The 18,435-nt window shown below is 42.0% G+C and overlaps 1 protein-coding gene and 1 pseudogene across 2 annotated transcripts in view; one reads left to right on the top strand and one right to left on the bottom strand.

Annotated features, from left to right (window-relative positions):
- FNBP4 (formin binding protein 4) overlaps positions 1-18,435 on the top strand; it is a 59,920-nt gene that overhangs the window by 24,086 nt on the left and 17,399 nt on the right. For both annotated transcript variants that reach the window (XM_039470860.2, XM_039470859.2), the window contains exons 9-12: positions 6,436-6,560; positions 9,378-9,482; positions 10,808-10,941; positions 11,918-12,105. In XM_039470860.2, coding sequence (XP_039326794.1) covers positions 6,436-6,560; positions 9,378-9,482; positions 10,808-10,941; positions 11,918-12,105 — 552 coding nt within the window. The remainder of the gene's footprint in view (positions 1-6,435; positions 6,561-9,377; positions 9,483-10,807; positions 10,942-11,917; positions 12,106-18,435) is intronic.
- LOC120364854 (small nucleolar RNA U13) lies at positions 16,560-16,651 on the bottom strand (annotated as a pseudogene).

Here is an 18,435-nt window from a genome sequence, read left to right as displayed (position 1 = left end):
TTTCAGACCATTTTTTCTTTTTTTCTTTCTTTTTTTTTTTTTTTTGAGATGGAGTTTCGTTCTTGTTACCCAGGCTAGAGTGCAATGGCGCGATCTCAGCTCACCACAACCTCCGCCTCCTGGGCTCAGGCAATTCTCCTGCCTCAGCCTCCTGAGTAGCTGGGATTACAGGCACGCACCACCACGCCTAGCTAGTTTTTTTTTTTTTTTTTGAGACGGAGTTTCGCTCTTGTTACCCAGGCTGGAGTGCAATGGCGCGATCTCGGCTCACCGCAACCTCCGCCTCCTGGGTTCAGGCAATTCTCCTGCCTCAGCCTCCTTAGTAGCTGGGATTACAGGCACGTGCCACCATGCCCAGCTAATTTTTTGTATCTTTAGTAGAGATGGGGTTTCACCATGTTGACCAGGATGGTCTTGGTCTCTTGACCTCGTGATCTACCCACCTCGGCCTCCCAAAGTGCTGGGATTACAGGCTTGAGCCACCGCGCCCGGCCCTAGTTTTTTGTATTTTTAGTAGAAACGGGGTTTCACCATGTTGACCAGGATGGTCTCGATCTCTTGACCTCGTGATCCACCCGCCTTGGCCTCCCAAAGTGCTGGGATTACAGGCGTGAGCCACCGCGCCCGGCCTCTTTTTTTTTTTTTAATAGCGATAAGAGTTTCACCATGTTGGTCAGGCTGGTCTTGAACTCCTGACTTCAGGTGATCCACCTGCCTTGGCCTCCCAAAGTGCTGGGATTAACAGACGTTGAGCCACTGTGCCTGGCTGACCATTTTCTTTATATATGTTTATAGTTAAGTATGTATGAGTGTGTTTGTGAGTATATATGTAAATTTTACCATATATGAGAGCATGTAGATTGTTAGGCAACATACAGTTTTTACTTAATAACATGCCTTAAAAATTGTATTAATCAGCTGGGCGTGGTGGCTCAAGCCTGTAATCCCAGCACTTTGGGAGGCCGAGGCGGGTTGATCAAGAGGTCAAGCGATCGAGACCATCCTGGTTAACATGGTGAAACCCCGTCTCTACTAAAAATACAAAAAATTAGCTGGGCATGGTGGCGCGTGCCTGTAATCCCAGCTACTCAGGAGGCTGAGGCAGGAGAATCGCCTGAACCCAGGAGGCAGAGGTTGCAGTGAGCCGAGATCGCGCCATTGCACTCAAGAAACTCTGTCTCAAAAAAAGAAGAAAAAAAATTTTTATCATTGTTTATTGGTTAAAATTGAGTGGTATAGATGTGTGTATTTAACCCTTCTTGATGGTGATGGACATTTAAATTGTGTCCATGTTTCACTCTTCAAAAAATTGCTGCATTTGTACTACGAACAAAAATCCCGGCTGGGCGTGATGGCTCACGCCTGTAATCCCAGCACTTTGGGAGGCCGAGGCTGGTGGATCATGAGATCAAGAGATACTCGGGAGGCTGAGGCAGGAGAATTGCTTGAACCTGGAAGGCGGAGGTTGCGGTGAGCTGAGGTTGTGCCATTGTACACTAGTCTGGGTAACAACAGCGAAACTCCGTCTCAAAAAAAACCCTATAGGGCACTTAAATGTCCATCAAAGGTATTTCAGATAAATTGTGGTATATTCTTACAAAGGAATACTAAGCAACAGTGGCTCATGTCTGTAATCCCAGCACTTTGGGAGGCCGAGGTGGGTGGATCACCTGAGGTCGGGAGTTTGAGACTAGCCTTACCAATATGGGCAAACCCCAAGTCTACTAAAAGTGAAAAAATTAGTCTGGCGTGGTGGTGCCTGCCAGTAGTCCCAGCTACTCAGGAGGCTGAGGCAGGAAAATCGCTTGAATCCGGAAGGTGGAGGTTGCAGTGAGCCGAAATCCATACCATTGCACTCCAGCCTGGGCAACAAGAGTGAAACTCTATCTCAAAAAAAAAAAAAAAAAAAAAAAGGCCGGGCGCAGTGGCTCAAGCCTGTAATCCCAGCACTTTCGGAGGCCGAGGCGGGTGGATCACGAGGTCAAGAGATCGAGACCATCCTGGTCAACATGGTGAAACCCCATCTCTACTAAAAAAAAAAAATACAAAAAAATCAGCTGGGTATGGTGGCACGTGCCTGTAATCCCAGCTACTCAGGAGGCTGAGGCAGGAGAATTCCCTGAACCCAGGAGGCGGAGGTTGCGGTGAGCCAAGATCGCGCCATTGCACTCCAGCCTGGGTAACAAGAGCGAAACTCCGTCTCAAAAAAAAAAAAAAAAATTAATGTTCCAAAATTATGTGTATCAGTGTGCTTTAATCATAGAAACAATAATATTTACTTTGGGAGGGCAAAGCAGGAGGATTGTTTGGAGGCCAGGTATCAAGACCAGCTTGTACAACATAGCAACACCCTCTCCCTTAAAAGTTTGAGGCAGCAGTGAGCTATGATTATATCAATACACTCCATCATAGGTGATTGAGTGAGACCTTGCTTCAAAAGAAAAAGAAGAAAACAGACTGGAGCGGTGGCTCACACCTGTAATCCCAGCACTTTGGGTTGCCCAGGCGGGTGGATCACCCGAGGTCAGGAGTTCAAGACCAGGCTGACCAACATGATGAGACCCTGTCTCTACCAAAACTACAAAATGAGCTGGGTGTGATGGTGCATGCGTATAATCCGAGCTGGGAGGCTGAGGCAGGAGAATGCTTGAACTAGGGAGTCAGAGGTTGTGGTGAGCTGATAACGGCTTAGCGCACTGCAGCTTCAGCAATAATAGTGAGACTCCGTATCACAAAAAAAAAGGAAAGGAAAACAGTTAAGTTAAACAAAAAAGACCATGAAAAAATGCATATATTAAAATATTCTATGTATATAAATACAGAAATAAGCAAAAATACTGTGCTTTGGCTGGGTGTGGTGACTCACCTCTGTAATCCCAGCACTTTGGGAGGCCAAGGCAGGCAGATCACTCTGAGGTCAGGATTTTGAGACCATCCTGGCCAACATGGTGAAACCATGTCTCTACTAAAAATACAAAATTATCTGGGCATGGTGGTCCTCACCTATAATCCCAGCTACATGGGAGGCTGAGGCAGGAGAATCACTTGAACCCAGGAGATGGAAGCCGCAGTGAGAAGAGTTTGTGCCACTGCACTTCAGCCTGGGTGACAGTGAGACTCTGTCCTGGGGAAAAAATATATATAAGAATATATGAGCCAGGCACGGTGGCTCAAGCCTGTAATCCCAGCACTTTGGGAGGCCAAGGCGGGTGGATCACGAGGTCAAGAGATCGAGACCATCCTGGTCAACATGGTGAAACACCGTCTCTACTGAAAATACAGAAAAATTAGCTGGGCATGGTGGCACGTGCCTGTAATTCCAGCTACTCAGGGGGCTGAGGCAGGAGAATTGCCTGAACCCAGGAGGAGGAGGTTGTGGTGAGCTGAGATCCCGCCATTGCACTCCAGCCTGGGTAACGAGCAAAACTCCGTCTCAAAAAAAAAAAAAAAAGAGTATATGTATATTGCGCTTAAAGAGGTATCCATGAGGAAGCTAAAGGAACATAATGACTGATACCGTGACGGTAGTGGTTTAATATTTTGATATTCTTTTTTGTTTTGTTTTGAGATGGAGTCTTGCTCTGTTGCCCAGGCTGGATTGCAGTGATCTTGGCTCACTGCAACTCTGTCTCCTGGGTTCAGGTGATTCTCCTGCCTCAGCCTCTCGAGTAGCTGGGACTATAGGCATAAGTTATTTTTAGTTGAGACAGGGTTTCACTGTGTTGGCCAGGCTGGTCTGTGTTTTGATGTTCTAATATCAACGCTGTGTTATATTTACTTGATTATTATTTTTTTCTTTTTTGAGTTTTGATCTCACTTTGTCACCCAAGTTAGAGTGCAGTGGCACTATCTTGGCTCACTGCAACCTCCACCTCCGAAGTTCAAGGGATTCTCCTGTGTCAGCCTCCCAAGTAGCTGAGATTACAGGCACACACCACCATGCCCAGCTAATTTCTGTATTTTTAGTAGAGATAGGGAGGATTTCACCATATTGGCCAGGCTGTTCTCAAACTCCTGACCTCAGGTGATCGGCCCATCTCTGCTTCCCACAAGTGCTGGGATTGCAGGTGTGAGCCACTGTGCCTGGCCTATTTACTTGAATTTTTTTTTTTTTTAAGAGAAAGAAATTTGCTGTCACCCAGGCTGGAATGCAGTTGACATAATCATAAAGCAAGTTTGAATTCCTGGGCTCAAGTGATGCTCCTGCCTCACCCTTCCAAAGTACTGGAATTGTAGGCTTGCGCCACCTCACTGATCTGGTTTTATTCTTTGATGTATGCATTTTGTTTCACAATAATAATACTTTGGTAAACATCATGTTGAATTTTTTTTTTTTTTTTTTTTTTTTTTTTTTTTGAGACGGAGTTTCGCTCTTGTTACCCAGGCTGGAGTGCAATGGCGCGATCTTGGCTCACCGCAACCTCCTCCTCCTGGGTTCAGGCAATTCTCCTGCCTCAGCCTTCCGAGTAGCTGGGATTACAGGCGTGCGCCACCATGCCCAGCTAGTTTTTGTATTTTTAGTAGAGACGGGGTTTCACCATGTAGACCAGGATGGTCTCGATCTCGTGACCTTGTGATCCACCCGCCTCAGCCTCCCAAAGTGCTGGGATTACAGGCGTGAGCCACCGCGCCCGGCCTAACATTCTAGTCTTAAACTCTAGCTATCCTTAAAATTGTTAAATTCTTTTTTTTTTTTTTTTTTGAGATGGAGTTTCGCTCTTGTTACCCAGGCTGGAGTGCAATGGCACAATCTCGGCTCACCGTAACCTCTCTCTCCTGGATTCAAGCAATTCTCCTGCCTCAGCCTCCTGAGTACTGGGATTACAGGCATGCGCCACCATGCCCAGCTAATTTTTGTATTTTTAGTAGAGATGGGGTTTCACCATGTTGACCAGGATGGTGTCGATCTCTTGACCTCGTGATCCACCCTTCTCGACCTCCCAAAGTGCTGGGTTTATAGGCGTGAGCCACCGCGCCCGGCCAAATTGTTAAACTCTTGTACCTGCCACCAGATAAAAGACTTTTTAATATACATTGGCATTAAAAATTCATAAATTGGATTAGTGGAAAGATTTTAGTGCAGACAATTGGATAATAAAGAGGGAATATTAATGATCAGACAAATGGAGATCCAGGCTATTATATTATAAGGTTAAGGACTTACTATAAAGTTTTAGGCCAGATGCATTGGCTCACACCTTTAATCCCAGCATTTTGGTAGGCTGAGGCAGGAGAATTACATGAGCCGAAGAGTTCCAGACCAACCTTGGCAACACTGAGAGGCTTCGTCTGTGCTACTTGGGAGGCTGAGGTGAGAGGATCCCTTGAGGGTAGGAGGTTGAGATTACAGTGAGCCGGTATCATGCTACTGCAGTCCAGTCTGGGCAACAGAATGGGACCCTGTCTCTAAAAAATAATAATGATAATGATGCTCTGATTTTGAGCACCTTACCTGTGTTAAAGAATTGTCACGTCTCAGGCTTGCTGTCTGGCTATCATAAGTAATTGATGCAGTGGTATTATGAAAGAGAAGATTGGAAAAGATGTTACGGAGAAAGGGAAAGCAGAAACTACACAGTAATTTGATAGAATAAATTTTATTTATAGATGTATTTTAAGAAAGTTGATTATAAAGGATTGTTTGTTTGTTTGTTTGTTTTGAGACAGTTTCACTCTGTGGCCCATGCTGGAGTGCAGTGACACAATCTTGGCTTACTGTAACCTTCACTTTTCAGGTTCAAGCGATTCTCCTGCCTCAGCCTCCCATGTAGCTGGGACTACAGGCATGTGCTACCACACCCAACTAATTTTTTGTAGTTTTAGTAGAGATAGGGTTTCACTGTGTTGGCCAGGACATTCCCCATCTACTGACCTTGTGAACCTCCCACCTCGGCCTTCCTAAGTGCTGGGATTACAGGCATGAGGCACCACGCCTGGCCCTAGGTTTGTTGCTTATAAAGGCAGTAGGCTGATAAGTTACAAGGGTTTTAACAAGTAAATAAAACAGACGAGAAGAAAAGAATTAATAATCTTTTGCAGATATCTGCTATGGGGTAAGATAAATACAGTACTCTTTTTTTTTTTTTTTTTTTTTTTGGGACGGAGTTTCTCCCTTGTTACCCAGGCTGGAGTGCAGTGGCGCGATCTCGGCTCACCGCAACCTCCGCCTCCTGGGCTCAGGCAATTCTCCTGCCTCAGCCTCCTGAGTAACTGGGATTACAGGCACGTGCCACCATGCCCAGCTAATTTTTTGCACTTTTAGTAGAGACGGGGTTTCACCATGTTGACCAGGATGGTCTCGATCTCTCGACCTCGTGATCCACCCGCCTCGGCCTCCCAAACTGCTGGGATTACAGGCTTGAGCCACCGCGCCCGGCAATACAGTACTCTTTAAGTATTGGTACTTCTGTTTAATTTCCCATGTTTTCTTTACAGTAATTGGTGCTGAAAATTCAGAAAAAATAGATGAGAATTCAGATAAAGAGGTAGAAGTAGAAGAATCTCCAGAGAAAATAAAAGTACAGACAACACCAAAAGTAGAAGAAGAACAGGATTTGAAAGTATGTATATTACTTAATGCAACTTTACAATTTTTTTTAAATGTATGTATTTTTTTTTAGATGAAGTCTCACTCTGTTGCCCAGGCTGAAGTGCAGTGGTACAGCCTTGGCTCACTGCAACCTCCACCTCCCAGGTTTAAGTGATTCTTCTTTCTCAGCCTCCCAGGTACCTGGGATTATAGGTGTGCGCCACCACACCTGGCTTATTTTTTGTATTTTTAGTAGAGAAAGAGTTTCATCATGTTGGTTAGGCTGGTCTTGAGCTCCTGACCTCAGGTAACCCACCCAGCTCAGCCTCCCACAGTGCTGGGATTACAGGTGTGAGCCACCATGCCTTGCACATAAATTTTTTTTTTTAATGCCAGTCATTAAACTGCTTCATGTTAGCAAGTAGTAAAAGTAATCTTTACTGTTTCCAAACCTAAATTGTTTACTTGGTTAGGTGAAAAGATCATGTTTAAGTCAGAAATAATGACTTAAAAGGCTGACTTGATGCTGAGAAATTATTTAAAATTCTAAATGCTTAAATGCTTTCTTCAAATTAAGCCTCTCTTTGAGAAGCAGTAGTTTATAGGCTTCTCTAGTTTTGGAGAAAAGTCACAGATTTAATTCCTATGTGACGTACTTGCCTTTACACAAAGGCAAATTTAGTTTGAATTGCTTTTTTTTTTTTTCTTTCAGAGACGGGTTTCATCACGTTGGCCAGGCTGGTCTTGAACTCCTGACCTCGTGATCCTCCTGCCTCAGCCTCCCAAAGTGCTAGGATTACAGGCATCAGCCACTAGGCCCAGATCCAAATTCCATTTCTAACCTAATCTCATGGGTGTGTTGGATCAAATAAGTATTGGCTATTTAAGGGTGGTCTGTTGGGAAAACCACTTAACATATTCTTTTGCCTTAAAAGAGTATCCAATTACTAGTTGGGAACAGCCAATAGAAGGGACTGGGATAATTAATTTTGTTTCAGGCTTCAGCAGGTGGCTAATACAAGCAATTAATGGATAAATGGCAGTTTGACAATATTGGTATTTATATCATTCAGGATCTATTTTTTGCAACTTGGTTGAGCTGTAATTGGCTACATATATATCTTCCACATACTATCTGATAAATTGTTATATGTGTATATTATGATATGATTATCACAGACTAGGTAAATTAACGTACATGTCACCTTACTTTGCAGAGTTGTCTTGTGTGTGTATGTGGGGATAACACTTAAAATCTATACTCTTTTTTTTTTTTTAGACGGAGTTTCGCTCTTGTTGCCCGGGCTGGAGTGCAATGGCGCGGTCTCGGCCCACCGCAACCTCTGCCTCCTGGGTTCAGGCAATTCTCCTGCCTCAGCCTCCTGAGTAGCTGGGATTACAGGCACATGCCACCATGCCCAGCTAATTTTTTGTATTTTTAGTAGAGACGGGGTTTCACCATGTTGACCAGGATGGTCTCGATCTCTCGACCTCGTGATCCACCCGCCTCGGCCTCCCAAAGTGCTGGGATTACAGGCTTGAGCCACCGCGCCCGGCCAAAATCTATACTCTTAACAAATTTCAAGTATACAATACAGTATTGCTAACTGTAGTCACCATGCTGTACTTTAGATTCCCCAAATTTATTTTATTTATTTATTTTTTTGAGACAGAGTCTTGCTTTTTCTCCAGGCAAGAGTGCAGTGGAGTGCAGTAGCATGACTTTGGCTCTCTGCAACCTCTGCCTCCTGGGTTCAAGCAATTCTCCTGCCTCAGCCTCCCGAGTAGCTGGGACTACACGTGCCCACTACCATGCCCAGCTTATTTTTGTATTTTCAGTAAAGGTGGAGTTTCACCGTGTTAACCAAGATGGTTTTCATCTCTTTACTTCTTAACTTTCCTGCATCAGATTCCCAAAGTGCTGGGATTACAGGTGTGAGCCACCACTCCTGGCCCCACAATTTATTTTATAACTGAAAGCTTGTATTCTTTGACCAGTATCTCCCCATATCCCCCTCTTTCTAGCCCCTGGCAACCACCGTTCTAATTCTACTCTTTGAGTTTAGCTTTTTGAGATTGGGATCCATTTGCAACTATTGAATTCCATGTTGTATTAGAATGCCTTATGATGGGCTGGGCACACTGGCTCACGTCTGTAATCTCAGCACTTTGGGAGACTGAATGCAGGAGGATGGCTTGAGACCGGGAGTTCAGGAACATCCTGGACAATAGCAGCACCTTCATCTAAAAAAAAAAAAAAAAAAATTTTTTTTTTTTTTTTTTTTTTTTTTTTGAGACGGAGTTTCACTCTTGTTACCCAGGCTGGAGTGCAATGGCGCGATCTTGGCTCACCGCAACCTCCGCCTCCTGGGTTCAGGCAATTCTCCTGCCTCAGCCTCCTAAGTAGCTGGGATTACAGGCATGCACCACCATGCCCAGCTAACTTTTTGTATTTTTAGTAGAGACGGGGTTTCACCTTGTTGACCAGGATGGTCTCGATCTCTTGACCTCGTGATCCACCCGCCTTGGCCTCCCAAAGTGCTGGGATTACAGGCGTGAGCCACTACGCACGGCCTAAAATTGTTTTAAATAATTTTAAAAATGCGTTATGATTATTTAGATATGCATTTCATTCCTGCGGACCTTCTGTCATTATTTGTCCCTTTGTTATGTGTATTATGTTACTATAAATTAGAATTTTATATTCTGGATAACTAAATATAGCTGTTGGGGGAAGGCTGTTTATAGGCAGACCCATATTTCTGATGTCTGTGTTAATGAAGGATTGTATATAATACAGAAAATATTATGGATTCTAGTTTCACATTTTTTCTTTTCTGCATTGTAGTTTCAGATTGGAGAACTGGCAAATACCCTGACAAGTAAATTTGAATTCCTAGGCATTAATAGACAATCCATCTCCAACTTTCATGTGCTGCTCTTACAGACTGAGGTAAGTTAGCCTTTTTTGGTATAAACAGTGTGTGAATGAAATGCTGTATGTGTTATGACTCTGTCTTACATTTTAAACCTAAATTTAAATTTTTAACCTTGAAGTATAATTGAGCCAATAATCCAGGAAATAAACTGGATTAACCAAAGCAAAATAAATAGCTTTTTTTTTTCACAAATCAGAATTCTGATGGTCAGATGAGACCATGTAATGTTGAAGGTACTTTGTAATTGTTAAAGCATGATCAGTCTGTTTAAAAAGAAAAGTCGAGTTCTATTTGTAACCTGCATACTTTACAAAATGGCAGGGCAGGATTATGTAAGAAGCTCCTGTAGGAAGCTGGCTGATTTCCTTAAGAACTGAACCCTTGGCTGGGCACGGTGGCTCATACCTTTAATTCCAGCACTTTGGGATGCTGAGGTGGGTGGATCACCTGAGGTCAGGAATTGAGTTTGCCACCAGGCTGGCCAACATGGTGGTGAGACCCTATCTCTACTTAAAATACAGATTACCCAGCGTTGTGGTTGTCGCCTGTAATTCCAGCTACTTGGCTACTCCGGAGGCTGAGGTAGGAGAATCACTTGAACCTGAGAGGCAGAGGTTGCAGTGAGCCAAGATTGCACCATTGCACTCCAGCCTGGACAGCAAGAGTGAAACTCCATCTCTTAAAGAAAAAAAGCTGAACCCATGGCTGGGCACAGTGCCTCACACCTATAATCCCAGCACTTTGGGAGGCTGAGGCAGGTGGATCACCTGAGGTCAGGAGTTTGAGACCAGTCTAGCTAACATGGTGAATCCCCATCTCTAATAAAAATACAAAATTAATTAAAAAAAAAAAATCAACTCAGTAGTAGGCGCAATTAAAAAAAATTATTTGGGCATGGTGGTGCACACCTGTAGTCTCAGCTACTTGGGAAGCTGAGGCAGGAGAACTGCATGAACTCAGGAGGCGAATGTTGCAGTAAGCTGAGATTCCTCCACTGTACTGCAGCCTGGGTAGCAGAACCAAACTCCGTCTCAAAAAAAAAAAAAAAAAAAAAAAAACCTACTGGGGAAACGAGTCTTACTAAGTCCAAAATGGAAGACAAAACTACGACTACTCATTTTCACAGATACTGGAGAGTTGGTAGTGTAAAAATATACTGGAGCCCAGTTTCATTTTTTAGAAATCTGCTGTGTACTTAAAGATGGGCTTGCTTTTCCTCTTTGGTCTACTCTTTTGCCAAAGCATAGGGAGAGAGTCTTGAAGCAAAAGGCTTATGTTCCCTTTGCCTGTATCTCCCAACATATAATAAGTTTTTAACTTACTTCTCTGTTTATTCCAGACTCGAATTGCAGACTGGCGGGAAGGGGCTCTTAATGGAAACTACCTTAAACGAAAACTTCAGGATGCAGCAGAACAACTAAAACAGTATGAAATAAACGCCACTCCTAAAGGCTGGTCCTGCCACTGGGACAGGTACGCACTCTTCTCCCCTTTTCACCTTTCACCTTTGACATCTCAGACATGATTTGTGATCACCACCATCTGACGACATGACAGCCTGTCTGGAGACTGAGAGCAGCTGCAGTTAGCGGTGCTGGGCAGAAAGCACCGCAAGCACAAAGTTTGGCCAGCCACACTGGAGAAACAAAAGCAATGTTTAAAGTGTTCCATGTAACGGATTTTTTCCCAAGATACGGACAAAGCTGGTTTTTACTCTCCAGAGTGTTGCACGGAGTAGGGCGGGCTTGGGGGTTAAGCGCATGCGAGAGCTCTGTGCGCTTTACAGGACCTCTGGAAGCAACTACTCCTGATTAACATCGGTGAAGTTAAGGAAAACTTCGTGGCTGAAGATGTGAAAGAAGAACAAGATTACTATCCTCTGCCAGCAGGTCAGATGAAAACATTTCTTTATATATTTGGCTTTTCTTGATTTTTTTTTTTTTCGTTATTTGAAATCTTTGCTCTTTTATTTTTCAGCTCCCAGATCCTCTCCCTCTCTTTAGCTTTCACTGTGTTTGATATCAAGAATATGAAATGTGAATTCCACGGTCCAAGAGGGGAAGAGTCACCTTTCACAAACTTCGTTGTTCTCTTCTTTGGAAGGGAAATTAGTGTTCTAGGCGATTGAGTCCCTTCATTAGTGAAACTTGAAGCCCTGTTATGCATTGGCAAAAAAACAAAAAAAAGAGAAAAATGTTTCTAAGTCTCATCTGTTGGAGTGAGAGCGTTCAGTGCTGTATTCACAGAGTTGCTGGCAGTGCAAATAGCTTTGAATTATCCTTGGTTCTCCAGTCTCAATTGTCAAAGCTCTTTGTTGCCTTTGTGAATAGCAGTCCGTTAAGAGGTTCGTCCCTGTGAGAGCAGACTGCTGTCCTGGGACAGGACCAAATGGAAGTGTCTTTGTAGGAGAATGGGTTTTAAAACATGTGTTTTCTTTCTTGTAATTTAGGGATCATAGACGGTATTTCTATGTAAACGAACAATCGGGCGAGTCTCAGTGGGAGTTTCCAGATGGTGAAGAGGAAGAAGATGAAAGCCAAGCACAAGAAAGTAGAGACGAGACTCTTGCCAAACAGACATTGAAAGACAAAACTGGCACTGATTCAAATTCTACAGAATCTTCTGAAAATTCCACAGGTGGGACAATTTACCTTGTACTAATTGGGCAGAAATGATTTTAGAGAAAAAACTTACTCATTTACAGCATTAAAAGAAAAGATGTTATATCGTAATTAAGTTTCTGATTGACAAATAGTGGTTTGAACTAAAACAAGGAATGCATGAGTTACTATGGTTGGAAATCAGCATACTTAGTGTTATCATGTATAAAACTATACCCAAAAATGAAAAGATAAGCCAGTAGATTTTGATTTTAAAAGATTGTTTTATAACCACTCTGTTATGCCACTGACTAAGCTGTGGGTCTTCAAAAACAGGAATGCTAATTAGTGCTAAGGAACTAGATAGTTGAACTGTCAATATCTGTGGCATGCTGAGATTTGTTCTACATTTCTGTAAAACACAGTCTATTCATACTGCAACCTCATTTCTCACCTCCACTAATCTTACAAAAAGTGTGGCTGGTACAAATCAAAATGATATGAAGAAATACCATTAGTACTTACTTCAGAAAAGCAAAATAATTAATCATTTAAAATAACCAGCAATCTTCTAGGCTAAAACAATTGGAAATAGGATGGCTCATTCCATTTTTAAGGTTCTCTGAGAAGAATTTAATTTCATTACATACATTTTTTTAAAAGATAGGCTTTTCAGCTGGGCGAAGTGGCTCATGCCTGTAATTTGTAATCCCAGCACTTTGGGAAGCCGAGGTAGGTGGATCACCTGTGAGGTTGGGAGTTTGAGACCAGCCTGACCAACATGGAGAAACCTTGTGTCTACTAAAAATACAAAATTAGCAGGGTGTGGTGGTGCATGCCTGTAATCGCAGCTACTTGAGAGGCTGAGGCAGGAGAATCGCTTGAACGTTGGAGGCGGAGGTTATCGTGACCTGAGATTGCACCATTGCACTCCAGCCTGGGCAACAAGAGCGAAACTCCATCTCAAAAAAAAAGAGGAAAAAAATCGAAACTCGATCTCAAAAAATAAAAAAGAACGAAGTGAAACTCCATCTCAAAAAAAAAGGAAGAAAAAAGTGAAACTCCTTCTCAAAAAAAGTTCCTCTGAGGATCCGAAAGCTCTTCAGAAGAGCCTCGACTTGCGACATTATTAAAGAAGCAGTTTTCCCCCCTCTGAATCTCTCTTTCCTGGAATATAATAATATAGTATACTCAAATATAATAATAAAGCATACTCAAGACTATAATTAACCAACGTTTTAATTTTTAGTTTTTAAAAATTTTCCAACGTGTAAAGAAATTTCCACCTTTTAATCTTAAAAATTGGTAGCTAGGCTGGGCGCGGTGGCTCAAGCCTGTAATCCCAGCACTTTGGGAGGCTGAGGCGGGTGCATCACGAGGTCAAGAGATTGAGACCATCCTGGTCAACATGGTGAAACCCCATCTCTACTAAAAAAAAAAAAAAAAAATTAACTGGGCATGGTGGCGCGTGCCTGTAATCCCAGCTACTTCAGGAGGCTGAGGCAGGAGAATTGCCTGAACCCAGGAGGCGGAGGTTTCGGTGAGCTGAGATCACGTCATTGCACTCCAGCCTGGGTAACAAGAGCAATACTCCGTCTCAGAATAAATAAATAAATAATCGGTAGCTGTTTGTTAAACTGATGACATATGAAGGCAGGAGTCTATGAGTAGTTTCTAAAATAATAGACTTTTGAAAATTTTAAAAAGTGAAATTTGTCAATTACAGAGTTAAGAGCTTCATTATTTTGTCTAATACTTACCAGAATTGGTGCTTATACTCTCCTGGCTCCCTGATCATAGTAGAGAAGCACTGGTAATGTACCAAATGAAACTGGTTGTATGCCAGCTGATTTTGTTAACTTCTTATATAACCTAGGAATCATCATCAGGTCACGTACAATCCCAGTGATCATTTTACAACATAGTAAAAGGCTGATTTTATTCTGCTTCTCATTTTAGAAGTGCATTTTCTCAAGTTACAGGGTATTTTGCTTCCCTTTTATATGAAGAGATTTTCTTTTGAATAATTTTTCTTCTCTTTTGGTAGCAGTGATAGACATATCTAATAATACATTGGTTATTTTTGTTTGTTATTTAGTAGTTAATGAACTGAAGAGGCTTAATTGTGGTTCTGGATAGGTGGCTCCACTCCTGACCACTGTCAGTGTCCCTTTCTTATGTGTTCTAAAGTTGAAAATTCTACTGTTACCAATTCTGAATGTTCTCTGAACATTTTAGATAAGTATTAAGCTGTTTTCTCCCTTTATGACACACATGGTGGTGGGTACTGTCTGGTAAAAGGTGGCTCTTGAGTCATTCCTATTTAATTAAAACAAAAAGTGGTATTGCAGGAAAAAACCACTGAGAAACATTATATTCTTAAGCCTCTCTATTGAGAAGCTCTAGAATCACATTATGAACTTGATCAAAGTAAAACCCAATTATTATACTAAGGTCTGTGAGATTTAAGAGCAATAATTAACACTGTTCTAAGCCTATAAAGAGAGTTTACATGATATATGCTCTCAGTCAGCTCAGTAGTGGCTAAAACCAGCCATCTTTTAAAGACAACAAAACGGCAATATCCTGTCTCTTCAGAAAATTGTTTTAAGAAATTAACCAGGCAGTTAGTGGCTCATACCTGTAGTCCCAGCTGTTTGGGAGGCTGAGGTGGGAGGATTGCTTGATACCAAGATTTTGAGGCTGCAGTAAGCCTTGATTGTACCACTGCACTCCAGCCTGAGCGACAGCAAGACCCTGTCTCAAAAAGAAAGTCGGGGAAGGGGTGCAAAATTACACTGTGAGAAGCCAAGGAAATTTCAGAGTTGTAATTATTTTTCTAAATCCTTATTTATTGTCTCAGTGTTTGAATTTAACGTTGTGTGTCTAAAGATAGAGTGGATTCTAAAGATGAACTGGACTCAAGATATCCAACATATCTATTACATTGGGGTTATGTCACTTAGGTGCTAAGTTTAGCTGCTTTTTCTTTTTAATCTCTGTGGAACAATTTGTATAATTTCTTGCTTTCAGTTGCTAAACTGAGCTCTTGATTCAAAGTAATAAACAATTTGTCTTTGGGGCAGAAATTAAAGAAGGCTTTTTTTTTTTGAGACGGAGTTTGACTCTCATTGCCTAGGCTGGAGTGCAGTGGCATGATACTGGCTCACCGCAACCTCTGCCTTTCAGGTTCAAGAAGGCTTTCTATACGTAGAAATAAGATGCTTAGGCTAGTGTGGTGGTTCGTGCCTGTAATCCCAGTACTTTGGGAGGCTGAGGCGGGTGGATCACCTGCAGTCAGGAGTTCAAGACCAGCCTGGGCAACATGGTGAAACCTTGTCTCTACTAAAAATACAAAAATTAGCTGGGTACGGTGGTGGGTGCCTGTAATTCCAGCTACTTGGGAGGCTGAGGCACAAGAATTCCTTGAACCTGGGAGGTGGAGGTTGCAGTGAGCTGAGACCGCACCGTTGCACTCCAGCCTGGGCGGCAGAGTGAAACTCTTTCTCAAAAAAAAAAAAAAAAAAAGAAAAGAAAAAAGATGCCCAGAGAAACAAGGTTCTTAGACAGATACGGTGACTCATACCTGTAATCCCAGCACTTTGGGAGTTTGAGGCAGGAGGATCACTTGAGCTTAGGAATCCAAAACCAGCCCGGGCAATGTGGTAAGCCCCCATCTTTACAAACAATTGCCCAGGCTTGGTGGCACGAGTATGTGGTCCTAGCAACTTGGAAGGCTGAGGTAGGAAGGATCACTTGAGCCTGAGACGTTGAAGCCGCAGTAAATTATATTTACACTGCTGTACTCTAGTTTGAACAACAAAGTAAGATCCTGTCTCAAACAGAGAAAGGAAAAATGAGAATCTTAAAAAATTAAGAATTTTGGCCAGGCATGGTAGTCACGCCTCTAATCCAGCACTTTGGGAGGCCAAGGTGCGCAGATCACTTGAGGTCAGGAGTTTGAGACCAGTCAGCATGGTGACACCCCATCTCTACTAAAAATACAAAAATTATCCACTCGTGGTGACAGATGCCTGTAATCCCAGCTATTCGGGAGGCTGAGGCAGGAGAATCACTTGAACCCAGGAGGCAGAGATTGCAGTGAACTGAGATTGCACTCTGCAGTCCAGCCTGGACAACAGAGTGAGACTCCATCTGGAAAAAAAAATTAATAATTTGTATCCTCATAACGTACTCAGTTTTAAACTTGTAACTTTTAAATCTTTTAGCACATAATAAAAACTGTGTACCATTTTAATCTCTCCTTGGACTTCAGACTTAAATATTCTTTTAAACAGCAAAAATTCCAGCTAGGTTAAATTTAAAGGCAAGGAGGAGCATCATTGTAATCTGACATCCATGTATATTCAAATTAGAATTTTCTAATGGTCTTTGTGTGTAAGGCAAAGGAGATAATAGTCAATAATATGATATAGCTTTTATGTTTTGAATAAATTTAGTTGGAGATTGAGGTATTTTTATTTATTTTCATGTGAGATGGGTAATGTGCTGACCTTATAACAAAGTTTGAGGGAGACACATTGTATATGGGAATTTGACATGCTTATGAAATACAAAAGCAGAGGCTGGGTGTGGTGGCTCACACCTGTAATCCCAGCACTTTGGGAGACTAAGGCTCGCAGATCACCTTAAGGTCAGGAGTTTGAGACCAGCCCGGCCAACATGGCGAAATCCCATCTCTTACTAAAAATACAAAAATTAGTCGGGCATGGTGGTGTGCATCTGTATTCCCAGCTACTCAGGAGGCTGAAGCAGGAAAACTGCTTCAACCCGGGAGGCGGAGGTTGCAGTGAGCCGAGATCACGCCACCCTACTCCAGCCACAAGAGTGAGACTTCATCTCAAAAAGAAAAGAAAAAAAAATACTGGATTCACAAATGCTAAAAATGCTCCTTGTTTGTGGTTAAATTTATCAAGTCTAAATTTATCAAATTTATAATCTCATATTTACAGAGTTTACTTAATTCTAATTAGCTCTTTTGGAGGTCATATTGGAAGTCATACACCGCTGTTAACCTTGAATCTGCTCTGTGTCTCCTTCAGTTCCTCTGCATAGCCACATGTCACCATCATAAACATGTTAGTATCTCATTATGCTTATAGATAATCTAACAATAATTGAAAATCTGGCTGCTCTGAGTGCAGTGATGTTTACAACTAGTTGATCACAACCACTTACAGACTTTGTTCCTACTCCATTCCAACTGCTTCACTTGACTAGTCTTTAAAAACAAAGAAAAAAATAGAGAAAAACTTATATTTATCTACTTTAAGTTAATAATCCTCAGTGTTACCTTAGTTCAGATGTAGTCCTTGTGTACTATTATATAATGTAGACTATTTGGCCATACTCGACTTTGTCTAAAAGTTAATGCATAATTTAATATTAAATATGGCCAAATAGAAAAGGTTAATGAACCATTTGAGCTCAGTTACCCAGAAAACTGCATTTATGCTTCTGGTGAATTGTTTTCAATGTCCATTTCCAAAAGTAGCAGTAAGCAGCTATCTTAAAATAATGGGAGACAATGTGAATGATGTTGTTAGTCTTTTACACAATGTACTGTCTGTCTGTTCCATGAAAAGTAGAAGTACTCTATTTGTAACCAGCTTGGGCAACATAGTGAGACTGTCTCTTTAAAAAAAAAAAAAATTAAAAATTAGCCAGGTGTGGTACACACCTGTAGTCCTAGCAATTCGGGAGGCAGGAAGATTGCTTGAGCCAAGTGTTTGACGTTAGAGTGAGCTATGATTGCACCACCTACACTCCAGCCTGGGCAGCAGAGCAAGACCCAAATGGCTCATGTTGCTTTATTTTACCTTGTTGAGTGTCAGTGTGTATTTTAAGCAAAGCAGTGTCAATGGCCTTCTTGCCCTAGCGTCTTTCATTATTGAGCTTCATTTAATCTACCACTTTTGACCATGAAATTTAACGGGTGACTTCTGGGTATCTACTCCAGGTGAAGTGAGATTTTTTTTTTTTTTTTTAAACTGAGATGTGGAAAGCTCTTGGATTTCTGGTATTTCACTAGGACATCCTAGTAAAACAGGAAGTATTAGATGAGGAATCAGACTTGAGCTCAAGCTCTGATTCTGGCCTGGCCACTAACATTGATATTATCTTGGGCAAGTTAGTTCCTGCCTGGGTTTCATTACCTTTAATTGAGAAAGTTGAAATAGATGATTTCTCATGTCTCTTCTACTCCTAAATTCTATGATTTTAGGGAGAAAATTCCCTTCAACATTCCTGGGATATATATCTAATAGTCCCATATATTGTGAAACTTCCCTATTGACGATAAAGAGGGCTGGGGAAGGCTACAAGTAAGTATATCCTGTTTTCTCTA

This window comes from Saimiri boliviensis, chromosome 6, assembly GCF_048565385.1.
Source record: "Saimiri boliviensis isolate mSaiBol1 chromosome 6, mSaiBol1.pri, whole genome shotgun sequence".
Classification (NCBI taxonomy): Eukaryota; Metazoa; Chordata; class Mammalia; order Primates; family Cebidae; genus Saimiri; species Saimiri boliviensis.
Note: the sequence above shows the minus strand (reverse complement) of the source record. Positions and strands in the feature narration are given on the sequence as shown.